Raw genomic sequence first — 18,043 nt, 5'->3', positions numbered from 1 at the left:
TTGGATGCATGGGACAAAGTGACAAAGTGTAGTAGGCAAAGTGACATATTTCTCACTTGTGTTTATTCTTTAATTTACAGTAAAATGATCAACTTTTCAGTGCCAGATACAATTGATGAAAGAACAATCAACAAAAAGAAGCTCACTCCATTCACTATACAGGTACTGAAACATCAAGTATAAATGCTGAGTCTCTGTTATGTAATTAATTAGGTGTAATGCTATAAATTTCATGGCCCTGCACAATGCAGCCAGACACAGTTTGTGGCAAAGTAGGGTACTTGAGCTGCAAATCTGCAAAGATTTATATCCATGCTTAATTTTGAACTTGAGAATGATCCCGGTGAAGTCAATGGGACTCCTCATGTGCTTGTAATTAAGCAAGGTATAAATCTTAGGAGGATCTAAGTGATGGTGCCTAATGAATACTACAGATGAGATGAGATGAAGACAATGACAAATTCAAATGTGGGTTAACCGCTAGAATACTAAATTCAGGGGTGGAAGTAACATTAAACACTTACTGGTAGGGGGGCCCAGAAGGGGCAGGGCCTTGGGCAGAAGGGGCGGGGCTAGGGTCAGCTTCCCCCAGCCAGCCCATCCACGCTGCTTGGCCCGCACTGCCCAGGGCTCTGGTGGCAATTTAAAGCATCTGGGGCTCCGGCTGCTGCTGCCCTTTTAAATTACCAGCCCTGGGGCAGCTGTCTCTTTTGCCCCTCCCCCCCCCATCATCAGCCTGGGGGGCCAAAAGGGGCAATGATCCTTAAAGTGCTGCCATGGAAGTGCTTTAATGTCAGCTGCGTACAGGCCAGTACTGGTGGCCACTTTTTACCAGTATGCTGTACCGGCCTGTACCGGCCCACTTTCATCCCTGATTAAATGACACCTGAGTACTTTGATTAAGTTACTTGCCCATGGTCACCCAGGAATTCTGTGGCAGAGCCAGAAACTGAACCCACATCCAGGAGCGACGCCAGGGTTTTTGGTGCCCTAGGCGGGGGTCCTTCCGCGCTCCCGGTCTTCGGAGCACTTTGGCGGCAAGTCCCGGAGCGAGTGAAGGACCTGCTGCAGAATTGCCGCCGAAGACCTGGAGAACGGAAGGACCCCCCGCTGCCGCCGAATTGCCCCCCCCCCCAAATCCTGGCGCCCTAGGTGACCGCCTAGGTTGCCTAAATGGAAGCACCGGCCCTGCCCACATCTCCTGAGTTCCAGTTTAGTGCCTTAATCAAAAGGTCATCCTTGCTCTAGAAAATACCACATATGTGAAAGATGGCTGAGTTAACATTGTTGGACCCTTAGTGTTTGCATTTTCTTTTGTGATTGTTATTTCTTCAACCGGCATGTTGGATTCATTTCGTAACATACATTGTGTGCATGTGTGCACACCTTCATTTTTAAAAGATGAACTGGAAAACAAAATTCTACCTGCCAAGATCTAAATTCAAGTTTATTCTGTTTCCTTTACAACAGTATGTAGAGATACATCATTCTATATACAGAATATATGTACCTCTGTAACAGTATATAAATAGATATCTACTATATATGTACACAAAACCGACTGTAGCCTTCAATTACTCTGATTAAGTGGAACATTAGCCAGGCTCAAGTAAGCTTAGAAGCCATTAAATTGGGTTTCTGTGCTGCAGTCCACATTTTTTCCAGTTTTAATCCTTTTGTTCAGCGGCACATCTTATTGATGCAGTACGGATCAATCCCTGTCAGATTTAGACATGATTTAATCAATATAGCATATGCTTTAACTTAACCCTTTTACAACTGTCAAATAAAGAGAGGATGATTATTTTTAAATGCTATAAATTTTTCAGTTTATGACAATTTACGCTTTGTGTCTCTGTGTATTTTCTACCTAATCGAATGTACCTCTCACACTCGCAGTGGTGAAATCCATGTGATAAATTGCAGAGCCAGGAAATAAATGGCATTTGTCATGCACCTTTGCCTGCCTCACTGCCCTCTACCCACTAGTCCATCTCCCCAGGGACTTATTTGAACAACCCAAACCTTCGAGCAGATTCAAACTGCCCTTTTGAAAAAAGAAAAGGGGAAAAAAAAAAGCCACTGGCCCAAAATGTTTCTTCTTTCCATCCCACCACCTTGATATATTGAAGTTTCTTCTTTCCACCCCACACTCCTCAAAATATGGATTTTCTCTCTCATTCCATATTCCACCAGTGTAAACACCAGAATGAGAAATGTCCAGATAAGGACAAGTGCGAGGCTTAAAGTCCAATGTCTTGTAACACTTCAGGACAAGAAACGGAAGCTTTTTAATTTTGCAAAGGACAGTTTCCCTGTGCTGCAGAAGGGCACAGGACTTGCTTTTACTCCTGGGAGTTCTAAGCTATCACACCCTAGGCCCTGATCTGAAAAGGGTTATACCTAATTGTGCTCATTATATTTCCACTGAGTTCCCTACCCCCTCTTTAGTTCTACTCCTCCCTTCCCTCCACTATTTAGTTATTGCATAATAAGAAACCTCTCTCTCTCTCTCTTCAGGAAAATTTGAACCTTGCTTTGAACTCTGCCTCAGCCATCGGGTGCCATGTTGTTAACATTGGGGCTGAAGACTTAAAAGAAGGGAAACCTTACCTGGTCTTGGGCCTCTTATGGCAAGTTATCAAAATTGGCTTGTTTGCCGATATTGAGCTCAGCAGAAATGAAGGTACATGCGGTGCACTCTCCCAAACCATTGCTCTCATCTTTACAAGTGTTATTTCAACGAGTCCTCAGGACTCTTAGGGCTTGTCTCCACTTACTGGAGGAATTGACGCATGGCGATCGATCCTCCGGGGGTCGATTTAGTGGGTCTAGTGAAGACCCGCTAAATTGACTGCCAGTCACTCTCCCGTCAGCACCAGTACTCCACAGGAATGAGAAGCATAAGGTAAGTCGACAGGAGAGTTTCTCCCGTGGATCCAGTGCAGTGTAGACATTGCAGTAACTCAACCTAAGATACGTTGACTCCAGCTACATTATTCACGTAGCCAGAATTGTGTAACTTAGGTTGACTTAGCCCCATTGTGTAGATCTGCCCTTAGTCAAGTCTTCATTGCTTCTCTTCTTCACTACTCTGATTCACCCAGTTCTAGTCTCGATAAGCCCAGAGGTTCCAAACTTTCAGTCCAACCAAAATGTGTATCCCTGTCTCCTTACCTACACCTGGGATCAGGAGCACATCATGCTACAGTCAGGAAGCCCTGCTGGTTTCCTGTTCTTCATAGAATCCAGTACTAAATCTCCCTTCTCTTAAAAATTCTCTGTGAACCTGCCTCAGCATGACACACACACACTGCCCTTCAACCATATATTTTCCTGCTGCTTCTTTCCCTTCTCCCCTGGTTTTGATATCCAGTCACCAGCACTTCTTATAACCCATACCACCACCACCTCTGCCATCTCCCTGAACATATTGCTTGGCTTCTTCATCCTCCCCTGCACACTGCTGTCCTGCTGAGGGCTGGCAGTCCCACTGGCATCTCCAGTTGCAGAGAATGGCTCCATTTTCCTCTCTTTCACTTATTATACAGTGATGGTATCTAGAAGAGGCAGCAAAGCTCACTCTTCTTCCTTGTTCCCAGCTGTCTTTAAAGGCCTCCAGGCTTTCCTTGCAATGAAGAACCTGGCCACTTGTAGAAACAGATGGAAATAAAGGAGGGAGCCAGCCCCAGGTGACCAGCCAGATCTGTAAATCACCAGCCATTGCTCCAGAGACTACCAGTGATCCATAAACCACAGCTGGGAATTTCTGGACTATTCATACCCTACTTTCTAAACCGCCTTGCTCTCCATACTGATGCTCTTCATTCTTCCTGAAACTTAGCCTTTGTACCCCACTTCACCACTGCCCGGCGACATCTATAGATGTTACATGCATGAGACAATACACTGTAAGCTACAGATGTTGCTTTTCTTTGCATGTTTAGTGTGCAAAAAGCTGGAAAGCATTCTGTGTCACTTGTGAATGAACAATGCTCTAATACATTGTGTTGTATTTTTTGTCTGTGTAAAATGTAGCTCCTTAATATAAAATGAAAACCAAACACATTTGAGAATGTATGGCATGTGAAATAGAAAAACAAAATTAAAAAAGCCAAAATGTAAATCTGCCAGTAGAATAACATTTTTTATTTGAGCATGGACGGAGGAAGCTGGGTTTACAATTCTGTGATACTACGGTTATACAAAACACTGCCCAGAACAGAGCAAAATGGCTGTAACATCTCTAACAACAAATTAATTCCTTAACAATAAAATAACTGTAGGCTCAGGGGACAGCTTTCGTTTTACTTGAGCCTCTCAAATATGTAAACACACTGATCTCCCCCATTTTCTTCGGTCAGACACGGATCAGGCCCTTGCTCAGTAAAGGAAGTTAAGAAGGATAAATTAAGAGCACAAATATTTCCATGCATGGTATTTATTTTTCTTTCAATTTTGTGCTTGCCCAGCTCTGATTGCCCTTCTGCGTGAAGGAGAGAGTCTAGAGGATCTGATGAAATTATCCCCAGAGGAACTGCTGCTGAGGTGGGCTAACTATCACCTGGAGAATGCTGGATGCAACAAAATCAATAACTTCAGCACAGACATCAAGGTATGAGAAACACGGATCAGCTACAGCAAAAATAACAACCCCAAGCTTCGGCTTTCTCCTCTGGACTGAGCTTGTTCAGCTGGAGGTGATGGCTTAGGCTGCAATCCTGAAAACACGTATGTGTGTGCTTAACTTTAAGCTTGTAAATAGTCTCATTCAATTCAGTACGACTACTCACATGATTAAAGTTAACCACATGGGTAGAGTGTTTCCAGGCTTAGGGCTTTAGGGTATGTCTACACTGCAGCTGGGGGTGAGCCTCCCAGTCTGGGGTAGACAGAGTTGTGTTGGCAGCGCTTGCATTAGCATGCGAAAAATAGCAGTCTGGATATTGCAACACAGACAGAGGCTTGGCCTAGCCACCCAATAACAAATAAGAGTGGGAAGAAAATATGAAAGATTTTGAGCCCAATTCTGCAGTCACCTCATGCATAAAATTTCCACTGAACTCAATAGATATTTTTCCTGGAGAAGGGCTGTGGGACCCTCACCCTTACATAGGCTGGAGAGTTATCTAATGTAGCTAATTAAATCTAAACAATGATTTATGTCACATCAATGTTGGAAAATATAAAGTATGCATTGACTTCAACAGGGCCAGGATTTCAGCCTATGTAACTATTTAATACTTCTAATCAACTTTGCCTCTTTTATAAATACATATGTTATACAATGAATATATGCTTACAAGGAAGTATTTGGGTAGAAATCTGGAAACTTCAGTGGAATTACTTATGAAAATAAGAGAAATCTCGGCAGTAAAGGTTTGCAGGATATCACCTGGAGCCTTTTCCCATGTATTTAAATAGTAACAATGTCTTGGTCTTTTTTTTTTTTTTTAATCTGAATCTTTATTTGAAGGGCTGTATTTATGTTTAGGATGATTTCTGACGTGAGATTAATTTTTTTTATACATGGAACCAACACTATGCTTTGTAAACATGAAAGTAAACAGCATGTGAAATCTTTGTCTTGTTCTAGCCTTTTCCTGGAAAAATGTTTGTTAACTGGCAGGGGCGGCTCTATGTATTTTGCTGCCCCAAGCACGGTAGGCAGGCGGCTTTCGGTGACGTGCCTGTGAGATGTCTGCTGGTAACGCAGATTCGGCGGTGCACCTGTAGGAGGTCTGCTGGTCCCACACCTTCAGCATCCCCCCTGCTGAATTGCTGCCGAAACCGCGGGACCGGCAGACTTCCCGCAGGCATGCCACCGAAGGCAGCCTGACTGCTGCCCTCACAGTGACCAGCAGCCTGCCCCCCGCGGCTTGCTGCCCCAGGCACGAGCTTGGTGCACTGATGACTTGAGCCGTCCCTGTTAACTGGTGTCAGCTTTAATGTCTGTCCTTGAAAACTTTACTTTCTACTTTGTGACCATTTCAACGTTTCTTTAAACTCTGTTTTAAACTTCTGCTTCCTCCTTCTGTCTGTTCTTTCACTAAACCTTTAGCTGACTGACTTCTACAGCCTTATAAAGGTATATTTTTCATATCTCTAATTTAATATGTTCATATTAAATCAATTCTATCCTTTTTTCCGAAATGGAACATGCAGTATTGTGTCTAATGCTTCCAGCTTTTCCATATTTAACATTTTAATTACTTTATGAAACAAACAGATATGTAAACCAGAAGACATACAATGGAAACTGTTAAATGCTTTCAGCTTGATTAATTTAATTATGTTGTCAAATGGTTGACATAATAAAAACAAAGCATGCTTGCTCATTGTTTGTGGGAGGTAAGGTATTGGCATGCAGAACCTGGCTTTAGATGTAGCTTTTCCCCCCTTTAATTTCGTGGTCTGTTGCAGGACTCGAAAGCTTATTACCATTTGCTGGACCAAGTTGCCCCAAAGGGAAATGAAGAAGGTATTCCAGCTATTGCAATTGACATGACAGGATTAAGGGTAAGATGATACGCACTTATATACTCACATTCCTAGAACCTTGGAAGCATTGTGATGCACTGTAATACCTAAACAAGCAAAGTAGATTTAATCATTGGAGTGTAATCTTGCATTCAAAAACCAAAAATGCAGAATTAAATTGATATGTTTTAGGTTAGATTGTACTAATGATAACAAACTATCTTCCAGCATCAGTTATCACAGAAGCTTTAAAAGCCAAGGAACCAGCTAGACACATTAGCAATACTTTGCCAATATATGTTTACATACATTTTTCTGGTTATTTCTCAAGCTTATCCTATGTGATAAGATTTATCTTAAACATTCATTTTAATGTCGCATGATGTAGCACATTGATTTTAGTTAAAAACAATTTGCAGATATTGACATGCGATTTGTAATGTGGAAAAGAAAAATGTTATGGATTTAAACAAGAATGTGTTGTAGTTTTTACAGCATCAGTATGAAAAGGGACAGCACGTTCATGTGTATTATGAGTGTGATATTTCAGTGCTATTGGATGTCAACATGTTTTCATGTTTTTGCTGACTGACGCATTTGATATCTATTAGGAGAAGGATGACATCCAGAGGGCAGAGTGCATGTTGCAGCAAGCAGAGAGATTGGGCTGCCGGCAGTTTGTTACTGCCACAGATGTAGTCCGTGGCAACCCCAAGTTAAACTTGGCTTTCATTGCCAACCTATTTAACAGATATCCTGCCCTCCAAAAACCAGAGAACCAGGACATTGACTGGAGTTCTATTGAAGGTAAGGAAAATACAAATAAGAATTGGCATCCAGCCGAGGCCTCTGACTTTAACATGTAACTGAGACCTGGTTGGGTAATTCAGCGGTTAGCTCAACTTTCTCCTGATATGTACTTACTGCAACATTAGCTAAGGCAGGTTTGAGGATGGGATATTGCTGCATGTTACTTGCATGTGTCTTTGGTTATAGTTGGTTCCCTTCACTGTGAGTATATTTGTTTGAATGCACTGTAGCTTTAAGCCTCCTTGGTTTGTCTAGACTAGAATTTGGGGTCCTCTTTAAATTAGAGTTAATTGCCTAGGAAGGTTATGGAATCTCCATCACTGGAGATTTCTAAGAGCAGGTTGAACAAACACCTGTCAGGGTCTAGATAATACTTAGTCCTGCCATGAGTGCAGGGTACTGGACTAGATGACCACTTGAGGTCCCTTCCAGTCCTACAATTCTATGATTGCCAGTTAACTCAAGTTAACAAACACGATTGCAAATGCTACGCTAGGCACTCCACAAATGATTGTTCCAGTTTTGTGTCCTGGAATGAAAATTTATGGGATGTTTGGAGTAACATTTACAATTGTATTTGTCAGTTAACTTGATTTAACTAGCAAACAGTTAAGTTAAAATAAGAGCAAAAACTCTTGTCTAGACAAATCTCTTATGGAGTTATTATGAGAAAGGCACAGTTTGCTTTGTTCACATCAGATCTCCTTTCTAAGCAAAATGAGTTCTTGTCTTCTGTGGCACTCGAGCCACCTAAGCTTATTGACTTGAATGACTTCAATATCTGTGTGGCTTTACATTTATAGTGAGCTGACCCTAGTTCTTTTATCCAATATGACAAATTGGAAATGTCCATTATAAACTTATTTCCTTTGCATGTAAACCTCTTAAAAAACTTTTGTTGGGACTGAAACTTCCTGCTTGGTCTCAGCCCAAAGTTGAATTTTTCTAGGAGGAGGTTCTGCTTGGAGGTTTTAAAGTTAAATGAGCAGAAAAAAAGTATAATTTCCTGTCTTTGCTAATATTTTAGAGACTTTTTCTGTGCACAAATAACTCACAAACATCTGAATGCAAAACTTTAAACTGCACGTGTCTAGACTTCAGTCAACAACAGTCACTGATAGCTTTTTGAAGAATTCTAAAATATAGGTAAATTATAATCAGTGAAAAACAGGCTTTTGCACATGCTCAGTGTGACACTTCTATTCAATAGTGTTGTGTAGCTGACAACAACAGCCGCAACAACAACTAAGGAGTTCTTTAAATGCAATTTCACCAGTCTGCAGTAGCAGCAGAGTTTTGCAAAGTGCTGATCTTTCTAGCCCAATGCAGCAAAATACCTAAATTGTGTGCTCAAAACTAAGCATAAGCATATGCATTTCTTCAGACACTGCACAGTCAACCTGTGGAACTCTTTGCCAGAGGATGCTGTGAAGGCCAAGACTATAACAGGGTTCAAAAAAGAACAAGATAAGTTCATGGAGGATAGGTCCAAAAATGGCTATTAGCCAGGATGGGCAGGGACGCAAAACCATGCTCTGAAGTGTCCCTAACCTCTGTTTGCCAGAAGATGGGAATGGGCAACATGGGATGGATCACCTGATGATTACCTGTTTTGCTTATTCCCTCTGGGGCACCTAGCATTGGCCACTGTCAGAAGACAGGACATTGAGCTACATGGACCATTGGTCTCACCCAGTATGGCCGTTCTTATATCTTATATGTTCTTATGAGTAGTCCTATTGAAATCAATGAGATTTTTTTTGTGTGCTTAAAGTTAAGTAAGTGCTTTTCTGGATTGAGGAAGAATGCTCAGCTCCATACAAGATCAATCTCTTATGTGGTGTGACTGCAGATGGCAACTCATCATAAATCTGAATTTTCAGTTGCTTCTAACTTTCTCACAAAGCTCATGCTGAAATGTCTCATGATTTGACACCGACTAAAGTTTAATTTCTTAAGTAAGTTTGAGAACAATCTGCTCAAATATGACAGTGCATATGTTATGTACAGAACATTACCTACTGTTCTGTACTCTCGTATTTCACTGCCTGTTGATATCTCATTCTACATGTCATTTTAGTATACAGTAAAATCTGCATTTATATTTTCCTTGTTGTAAAAATTTTATTTCACTGAAGTGTTGTCTTGAGGATCTGTTGATTGATATTGTTATTTTAGGTGAAACAAGGGAAGAGAGGACGTTTAGGAACTGGATGAACTCCTTGGGTGTTAGTCCCCGTGTCAATCATTTATATAGGTAAGGAAAGTTAACCTTCCTTTAGATGACTAATGTGATCTATGTCTTAAGAAAAAAATGTTTCTAGAAAACATGAACACATTGCTAGTCCTTATGAAAACAGATGTCTCTTTTTCATTCTTTAGGAAAATGTGACTCATTCTGCTAATGCTTAAATTAGAATTATAGAATCATAGAACATCAGGGTTGGAAGGGACCTCAGGAGGTCATCTAGTCCAACCCCCTACTCAAAGCAGGAGCAATTCCCAGCTAAATTAACTGGATTCCTTGCTCACATTATAAGCCACAATATGTTTCATTTGTTTCAGTGACCTGTCAGATGCCATGGTTATCTTCCAACTTTATGAAAAGATTAAAGTGCCGGTAGACTGGAGCAGAGTGAACAAACCACCATATCCTAAGCTGGGTGGTAACATGAAAAAGGTAAAAAAATAGGCATGGTTCTTATGAGGATATCTATTCCATTTCGTCTACACTACTGCTTAAGTCGATGTAAGTTACATTGCCCGGGGAGGTGGGAGGGGGTGAAAAAAGCTTACATCAACCTAACTCTTGCATCTCTCAGGGGGAGCGATCTCCCATCGACTTATCGCATCTTCACTAGACCCACTAAATTGACGCTGCTGCATTGATTGCAGTGGGGCTGATTTAGCGGGCCAGTGTAGACAAACCCATAGAGAGCAATAGACCCATACATAGCCCCCTTCATTACAGATTGACTATGCACATGTTTGAAAATGGAACTGAGTCCTTAACCAACAAATTACAAAGTGTAAATCTGATTTGCCTTTGTTACTGTGGGTTACATTTTCAAAGTATTCTCAATCTGACCTCCTTTTGTGTGTATGTAATTTTGCACCTGCAGACATTTGCATCTGTATTCTTTCAAGTGCAAACAATAGCATGTAGCATCTGCATGTGACAGATGATTGTGCTTAAAAATGTCTGTGTAGGGACTTGCATGTGCCAGCAAACATTGTTCTTAAGTAGATCCAACCAAATTATGTTTTGTTAGTCTAATCAGTGTCTACTTTTCATGAGTTTTCTAATAAATTCAACAATGTTTCACCAGCTGGATGGATGGTCAAACATTTTTTGTGATATCAAGATACTTGACATTTTTCTATCGGTCTTTAAAAATGTATTAGTGAATAATTTTTCCCGCTATCCAATTCGCTCTAATCACAAGTCCCGATATATGTCCATGATTAGTCATGTGACACCCACATTAATTCCAGCCCTCCAGGTCACCTCCACCACATGAAAGAAATAAGCAGATTTTAAACATTCCTGAGACAGATACCTGACAAGCTGGCTAAGAGTTCCCCTCTGAATCTCCACTAACTACCCAGCTTTGTCCCAGCTATCACAGTGAGGAATTTTGGTCCAGAACATTCCCATACTATTAGTGAGTGAAGCAGCATAAGGTGACCAAAGGAGCTAAAATATTAATACTTAGGGACTGAAAACCTCAGTTATTGTCCCACACAATCACTCTGTATGCTGTGTCTCCATATTTCCTGGTCTACATGATGGCATTTAGGCTCTGATGATACACAATAGCATTACTATGTTAGATTTATCTAAGTTGCTTATCCTCATAGTATCTAGGGGCCAGATCCTAAATATGGCCAAACCCTTGTACCCACATTGAACTCCATTGGATGGAGCTGCCTGCCTGGAGCCATTGGCGGGATATGGCCCAAATTCCCTGTAACAATTAAAGATAGCATGAATGCCCTGAACAGCAACTCTTTCATATTTACAAAACACACTAACTTACTCTGTCATTAACAGCTTGAAAACTGCAACTACGCAGTGGATCTGGGAAAGAATCAAGCCAAGTTTTCCCTCGTTGGAATTGCTGGGCAGGATCTCAATGAAGGAAATCACACGCTAACCCTTGCCTTGATCTGGCAGTTAATGAGAAGGTATGCTAGTTGAACACATACCTAGTGCTATTCTGGTATGGAGAGATTCCATGGAAATGGGGTGCCAGCACTCACCACTGCACAGGAGGATCAATACCATTATTATTATTCCTATTGTCTGTATTGCACCATAAGTGTTCCTGGCCCTTCACAGACAATAATTAAAAGGCAGGTCTTTGCACCAAGAAAGGAGAGAGAGAAGACATTGGAAGGTCAAGGGCTCAAACAGTAGTTGCTTTCTGTTATGGAAACACCTTGTCAGATCCTTTAAGGATGTCATGGATTTTCCATCCCTTACAGTCTGTAAGTCAAGACTGGGTGTTTTTCTGAAAGTTAGGCTCTAGCTCAAACTGAAGTGTTTGGCTTGATGCAGGAATCTCAGGGTGAGGTTCTATGGCCCATGTTATGTAGCAAGTCAGATTAGATGATCACAATGGTCCTTTCTGGTGCTAAAATCGACACATCTATTATTATTTTTAGATACTTTGGGCCTGAGTCACCTTTACACTATGGTCTCTTTGCACCACTCATGCCATATAAAAGGGCCTTAACATGAGAGTAAATGTAATTTGTACCTATTCTGAAGCCCCTTGATGTTGCCAGAGCAGTGTTAAGGGGGCATAGTGTAAATGAGAATCAGCCCTGTAGTTTGTATAAGTTAACATAACATGGGGGAACAGAATCGGGTGTGAGTGAAGACTGCAGCATTTGGCCCTTGTCAGGTTTCACAGATACACTATGCTACAATGCCAAGCTTTTTATAAAGCATGAAGGAGCAGACAGCATTTTGTCCTCTGTGTTAAGGTACACTCTGAGTATCCTGGAAGATATTGGTGGTGGACAGAAGGTCAATGACGACACCATTGTCAACTGGGTAAATGAAACACTGACTGAAGCTGGAAAAAGTTCAGTCATCAGTAGTTTCAAGGTACAGTATTTCATGATAAGTCTCTGTTTTGGGACCCCGGGTTGTTACATGTGTGTACTGTTGTTTATTTTTCACTGCATTTTCAAGGGATGTTCAGATCTAGGGGTTCGGTTCAGACTCATCTCTAGTTCAAGCAAAAAAAGCTTTTTTTTTTTTAAATTACTGCATTTATGACATTCAAAACCTGAAGCTTTATATCCTGCTTGGATCCATCCTGAAGGGACCTTTATGCCAAGTGAGGTGATAATGAGAGTTTTAATTTCTGTCAGTCGTCATCAGCCTCACACAGCTGGAAAGTCACTTCATCAGTGAATGGGGTTATAGTGAGCCAGTGAATTGTACAGTAATGTCTTATATAGTGCAGTTGTAGTGTGTCGGTGCCAGGATATTACAGACAAGGTGGGTGAGGTAACATCTTTTACTGGACCAACTTCTGTTGAGGAGGGAGAAGAGCTTTCAAGCCACAAGAGCTCTTCTTCAGGTCTGGGAGAGGAGTCTGGTGAGGCTGGGAATTCCTTTCCCAGACCTGAGGAAGAGCTCTGTGTGGCTCGAAAGCTCAACTCTCTCACCCGCAGAAGTTGGTCCAATTAAAAATGTTACCTCACCCACCTTGTCTCACACAATGGCTTGGCATTCTGTGGTCATAGTTGTTCATGGCATTCAATTTTTGTGACATAAAATCATTGCCTGTAGATCAGGGGCAATGGATTCTTCCAAAAAGTGTGTGTGTTGGTTGGGGGTGGGGGAGACAAAGCCCCACCCCCTCCATGGCCCCACTCCTCCTTTCTCTCTGAGCCCCCAGGCCCCCAGCCAGGCCAAAAGCTGTAGCTGGGTCAGGAAGCCCAGGCCTCTCCAACTGCCCAAGGTGGGGGGACCCAAGAGCAACCCCCAGCCCATGTTCCTGCCCCCCGGGCCCTCTGCTCAGGGCAGGTGGAGATTCCGTGGCTCCCCACAGCTGCCTGGGTGGCTCTTAACCCGACCCAGCTCCAGCTTACAGCCTGGCCTGGGGGTGGGGTCTTGGGGGCTGAAGAACTGAAGCCAGGCTATGGTAAGAGCCACCAGGGCAGGTGCAGGGAGCTGCAGACCTTCCATCTGCCTTGGGCGGACATGGGCCAGGGGCTGCTCTCGGGTTGCCCAGTCCCAGGCAGGTGGAGGGTCCCTGGCTCCCCCCACAGCTGCCCGGGCTCCCTGGGCCACTCTTACCTTGGCCAGGCTCCAGCTTCTTGCTGGCCGGGGGTGGGGCCTCAAGGAGAAGAGGAAGGGCAGAGGGCTTGCCTCCTCCTGTTCTGGCGCCCCTGCTACAGATATAATAACATTGTGACACGTATATTGCAATGCAGCAGCAAGATAACCATACCAGGGTTATTGTGTGGACATTGCAGCTCCTTTTGACTCCATGTCACCTTTCTCTTCTTCTGCCCACCTCCTGGCTGGTTGGAGGGACAAGGTGGAATCCTGGTGATTCATTCCATGTCTCAGCACCCGCTGTGCTGCTTGTTGCAAAGTTCTAAACAGTATGTCATTTGAATGATCCATCCACTGTCCCTGAGCCATGATTATGGCTTTGTAGGACATGTGTCGATTGTGTTTGTATCCAACTGTATTTTCCCTCTGTGCAGGACAGCAAAATCAGCACAAGCATGCCAGTCCTGGATCTCATTGATGCCATTCAGCCAGGTTCCATCAAATACGACCTTCTGAAAACAGAGGATTTGAATGAGGAAGAGAAACTTAATAATGCTAAGTATGTGCATGCCATGGGACACTAGGGTTACATTACACTATGTTAGTTCTTTTGGAAAAAAAGATAATCACACTGTCTGCTTTTAATGAATATTTCATCTCCCCCTCCCAACTGTTCTGTTCCTTTCACTGCTTCCTGCACTTGTCTGTCTTCACATGGCCCCTTTCTCCCCCTCTTCTCATGCTCGTTTCCCTGTTACCTACTTCTCTTCTCCTTCACATGCATCCTTGCTGTTTAGTTCCTTTCTCCTCTGCAGCCCTCAACTTATTGCCCCAGCCCTTTCTCACTCTGGTGGCTGGCAGCTCCAGTCCCACTGGTGAATCCAGGCCCTGAGGGCAGCTCCTGTTTGCTATCTCCCTCCTCTGTAGCAGCACCCCGGTAAAGGCAGCTAGGTTGGCTCTTCCTTCTTGCTTCCAGCTGATTTGTAGGTTTTATATTCTTTGTGGTGAAAGCAGCAAAGAATCCTGTGGCACCTTATAGACTAACAGACGTTTTGGAGCATGAGCTTTCGTGGGTGAATACCCACTTCGTCAGATGCATGTTTGTGGTGAAGTGCCTAGACATCAGTAGAAGTGACTGGAAGGACGGGTGAGAGCCAGCACCATCTGACCAGCCTGTTCTCTGCAGGTCACCAGTGCTCCCATGGGCCTCAGGATGGGAATTGCTATACTACAGGAGTGGACTTAATCACAGATATAGTTCCATTTTAAAACTTGAAATTCAGCACTTTCTTTCCTGATCTGTCAAGTCTCTTCACCAAAGGAAAACTCCAGCTGGCAATAAAGGACCAAATTCTGCCTGTACAGCCTCACTGACATCAAAGTGATTGCAGCAGGCATAAATCAGGGAAGGGTCTGGCTGAGAATTTTTCTCTTTCTGTAGCATTAATAAACTTTACTTATTTAAAATAGGAACCAAGAAGTATTCTAGGAATATCACCCTCACCTCTGAATCCTTCCTCTCACAATAGATGTGTGCTTTGCTGTCTCCTGTCCTTTAACCCCACCTATAACTATTGCCTAATGGATTCACTTCTTCTCTAGTGTTTGGAGGCACTCAGATATGATAGTGATGGGGGGCCATAATAGTCCGTAGATAGAGAGAAGCTTATTGAATACTCTGTCTTCAATTGTTGCCTCACATACCTCTAACTCTATCTTCAGTCCCTTCTGGTTTGGCTTCCAACCTCTCTGCTCCACTGAAACTGCTCATACCTCGGTCTCTAACCTGTTCCTTGCCACATCTCAGGGTCTCGAGGCCATTCTCATCTTCTTTGACCTTTCCTGCTGCTTTTGACACTGCAGATCATTCTCTCCTGCTTCCCAGCTTATCCTCCCTTGACTTTTCCAACACTTATTCTCCCTGGCCTTCTTTTTGCATTTCTTCTGGTGTGTCATCTTCCTCCATTCTGCTATATCCCATGTGAGTCCCACAGGTCTCTGTTCTCTCCTCTTCTCACTCTACCTTCTATATCTGGGTGAACTCATCAACTCATAAAACTGTACTACTATCCATATGCCAACACCTCACAAATCTACCTTTCTACTTCTGGTCTATCTCCAGCCATCTAATATTGAATCTTGGATTCACTCTCCAGCATCTCTATCTGGACATCTTGCCACCACCTTAAATTTAATTATCAGAGGGGTAGCCGTGTTAGTCTGGATCTGTAAAAAGCAACAAAGAGTCCTGTGGCACCTTATAGACTAACAGTTGTATTGGAGCATAAGCTTTCGTGGGTGAATACCCACTTTGTCAGATGCATGCTTATGCTTCAATATGTCTGTTAGACTATAAGGTGCCACGGGATTCTTTGTCGCTTAAATTTAATATAGTTCAAACCAAACTCATGATCTTTCATCTGAAACCTTGCGCACTTCCCGATTCTCTGTCACTGTTGAACTCACCTCCAATCTACTGTTTATCTGTATGAAGCACAAGAAGTTGTTAAACAAATTGATTACTAAGGTTGCTTCTTACATTTCTTTTAATTTTTCCCCCCAATGTAGATATGCCATCTCCATGGCAAGAAAAATTGGAGCAAGAGTCTATGCCCTTCCAGAAGACCTGGTTGAAGTAAAACCCAAAATGGTCATGACTGTGTTCGCTTGCCTTATGGGAAAAGGAATGAAGAAAGTTTAAGCCATAAAAGACTGATACATGCCCCCTGACTCCCTCAGACCTGATGTTCCTCATAGACTCAGCTATCAAGGAAATATGCAGACTTGGTACTTACCTAAGCATGAATGCTAGACAAGGTTCCAAATCATACAAAAGATGACATGCATATCCAGCAAAACAATCTACCATATTCTGTATGGAACAGCAATGTGCTTGATTTCTTTGCCACATTATCCCCTTTGCTAGATGTAGCCTTTTCTGCTTCCTGAATATGTTTCCAAACAACACGAGCTTTACACGTGCTGATATTAATGGCTGTCCAGGTCATTGTCTGGAGGTCACCTGGCATTTTTGTTTTGGGAGCAGGATCAGGTTATACACCTTTTTCAGGATTGTGAAATGTTACATTAACTCTGTTATGGGTGCTCACACTTGTGACATTTACGCTACGCTTTCCTTCAGCTTGTACCTGGACCTACAAAAGAGATTTCCTTAAGCCAGTGCACGTACTGCATAGTGTCCTTATCAGTGTTTATTTTTCTGTGATAGTAAAGTCCACTTTGTTGGGAAACTCTTGTGGCAACAAAAGTGCCAATTAAGGACCCTATTGTGGCGCCCTTATTCAGACTAAGTAGTACTTTACACCACGAGTAGTCCCAGTGATATTACTTACAGAATATGACATTAATCATTGAATAAAAGGCTGGCCGTAAGAGCATCCTAATTCCGTGAGACCTTCACAGCCCATGTTGTGCAAGATGATCATTCATTTTTATTTCATGACATCCTTTAAAACAAAGCAAGAACATCCTTAAAATGAAATCTGTGCCAAAGAACTTAAGGAGAGCTCTACTCATGTAGTAGCAACCATACAGCTGGGACCAGAGTGAACTGAACATAAGTTCACATAGTGACAGATTCATTTATGAAACAATAATTCAGCCCTGCTAACAACTTCGGCCAGGCTTGCAGACAATACAAGGTATGATACTGAGCACTCAAGGGGCCACGCCCAGATTAAGCAAACAATTCAGCATGTACTTATCTTAATTAAGCACATGCTTAAGTGCTTTATGGAACTGGGGCCCATTTCCTCAACTGGGGTAAAAAAGCATAGCTCACATTGACTTCAACATAGCTCTGTCACTTTACTCTAGCTGAGGATCTAGCCCTATCTGTTTAGAATGAAATACATTGCACTGAATCTATTCTTTGGCATGTGGTATTCATTGTTATGCTCATTAAGTGCATTTTAGTGTAGTTCAAATGCAAAAGAAGTGAGTTTTGCCTTAATGCACATTCTTTCCGCCTGCAAAATTGCCTTAATGAAGAATAAATATACAGTGATGAGAAAAGCCTCTCTAAATAAAACAGCCTATAAGTCAAAATTTAAGGCTTTTCCTTTCAGTGATGTATGTGCTAATGATGCGATAAGTACTGTATGCTTGTGCAACTAACACAAACAGATTTTAAAACAAACTCATGGGACTCAATATATGTAGACTTGTATGCTGGCATTGTACATCATTATATAATCCACCACTCCATATCATCACCCTTTATGGACACTTTACTGCTTTGTTTGTTTTGTAATGGAAATGTGCTGTGGGATGTACAATATAGATTAGAAAGGCTAGATTCTGCCACCCATATTCATCGTGAGTAGTAACTTGCTCCTGACCAGATTCTGCTCCCTTGCTCGTTTTGAGTAATACCTCACTCTCTGAGTGGGCCCAGTGACTTCAGTGAGACTGTTTGCATGGTAAGGCATG

The 18,043-nt window shown here is 42.4% G+C and overlaps 1 protein-coding gene across 1 annotated transcript in view; it reads left to right on the top strand.

Annotated features, from left to right (window-relative positions):
* Positions 1-17,664, top strand: part of LCP1 (lymphocyte cytosolic protein 1) — a 43,568-nt gene extending 25,904 nt beyond the window's left edge. The window contains 11 exon segments of the mRNA XM_050948530.1: positions 81-162; positions 2,521-2,686; positions 4,473-4,615; positions 6,424-6,519; positions 7,092-7,287; positions 9,469-9,547; positions 9,856-9,970; positions 11,345-11,478; positions 12,283-12,406; positions 14,026-14,150; positions 16,160-17,664. Coding sequence (XP_050804487.1) covers positions 81-162; positions 2,521-2,686; positions 4,473-4,615; positions 6,424-6,519; positions 7,092-7,287; positions 9,469-9,547; positions 9,856-9,970; positions 11,345-11,478; positions 12,283-12,406; positions 14,026-14,150; positions 16,160-16,292 — 1,393 coding nt within the window. The 3' untranslated portion in view covers positions 16,293-17,664.
* Positions 17,665-18,043: the final 379 nt, after the last annotated feature.

Source organism: Gopherus flavomarginatus, chromosome 1 (genome assembly GCF_025201925.1).
Source record: "Gopherus flavomarginatus isolate rGopFla2 chromosome 1, rGopFla2.mat.asm, whole genome shotgun sequence".
Taxonomy (NCBI): Eukaryota; Metazoa; Chordata; order Testudines; family Testudinidae; genus Gopherus; species Gopherus flavomarginatus.
Note: the sequence above shows the minus strand (reverse complement) of the source record. Positions and strands in the feature narration are given on the sequence as shown.